Consider the following 1,225-nt stretch of genomic DNA (forward strand, 5'->3'; position numbering starts at 1 on the left):
TTTGGACATTTTGGCCTCAAAACATAAACAGAAGATCAGTCTGACCACACTTAAATGTAGATTAAGAAGTTTATCACTGTCCCGCAAAAAAGATTACTCAAGTCAGGCCTTGATTCGTGCTGCAATAATAGAAGAGCTGAAGGGACCTGGTCAACATTATGGATACCGTTCAATGTGGCAGACACTGCGTCAGAAACGCCATCTTTCTGTGAAAAGGCATGATGTCATGGTGATAATGGCAGAGCTCGACCCATCTGGAGTCCAAAAGCGCTCAAGGAAAAAGTTTGTACGAAGAGTTTACGATTCACCTGGACCAAACCACACTTGGCATGTTGATGGATATGACAAATTAAAGCCATATGGTTTGACTATCAGTGGTTGTATTGATGGCTATTCGCGGAAGGTATTATGGTTGGTTTGCGGAGCAACTAACAGCAACCCAGAAGTCATAGCTCAACACTACGTTCAGTGTGCTTCAGAGTTTGGAGTCATACCAGTGCGACTTCGCACAGACTGTGGCACTGAAAATGGGACGATGGCAGCAATGCATTGTGCCTTACGGTCATCTCATCAGGATTTTTTTGCAGGAGCTGCCAGTCATATGTATGGATCTTCAATAACAAATCAAAGAATTGAAAGCTGGTGGTCGTACTTCAGAAAACAGCGGTAGGTTTTAAAATTTTTCAAGAAACAACTATATTAAGCAGATAAAAGTGTGGCTGTACTATATAGTCTGTGATGCAGAAGCCTTGATGTGTATTACACCACCTTTCCTTTATAGCTTCAATGTGTAGCCATTATGTTACATACAAGTATAAGATAGAAAATATAAACTGTAATAGTCAATAAAGAAAGAGAGATGAATAGAAATCCAAAATGCACGCACTTTACGTCAACTCAAGAAACAATTTCATAAATGTAAGAAATAGTGAGGCTTTGAAGGCTGGTGATTTGTGATCTGATGGTATGTTTTTGTCTTTTTTAGAACACAGTTCTGGATGGACCTTTTGAGTGACATGAAGGAAATGCACCTCTTTAATGGTAGTTATGAACACATGTGCTTGGTGCACTTCATTTTCATGGCTGTGCTTCAGAGGGATCTGGATGAATGCAAAAGAAAGTGGAACACGCACCTGATCCGTCCAGTTAGCCAGTCACGCTGTCCATCTGGTAAACCGGATGTGATGTATTACCTGCCTCATAGGTTTGTATCACTTGTCAATTA

The 1,225-nt window shown here is 40.6% G+C and overlaps 1 protein-coding gene across 1 annotated transcript; it reads left to right on the forward strand.

The window, feature by feature from the left end:
* Positions 1 to 26: 26 nt before the first annotated feature.
* On the forward strand, positions 27 to 1,204 carry LOC106633026 (the record flags this gene model as incomplete). Its single annotated transcript, XM_014331794.2, has 2 exons — positions 27 to 666; positions 986 to 1,204. Coding segments are annotated over exons 1-2 (713 nt in total), but the record flags the coding sequence as incomplete, so codon positions are not given.
* Between the last annotated feature and the right edge of the window lie 21 nt (positions 1,205 to 1,225).

This window comes from Haplochromis burtoni, unplaced genomic scaffold (assembly GCF_018398535.1).
Source record: "Haplochromis burtoni strain Fernald_Lab_line unplaced genomic scaffold, NCSU_Asbu1 Contig_6515, whole genome shotgun sequence".
Classification (NCBI taxonomy): Eukaryota; Metazoa; Chordata; class Actinopteri; order Cichliformes; family Cichlidae; genus Haplochromis; species Haplochromis burtoni.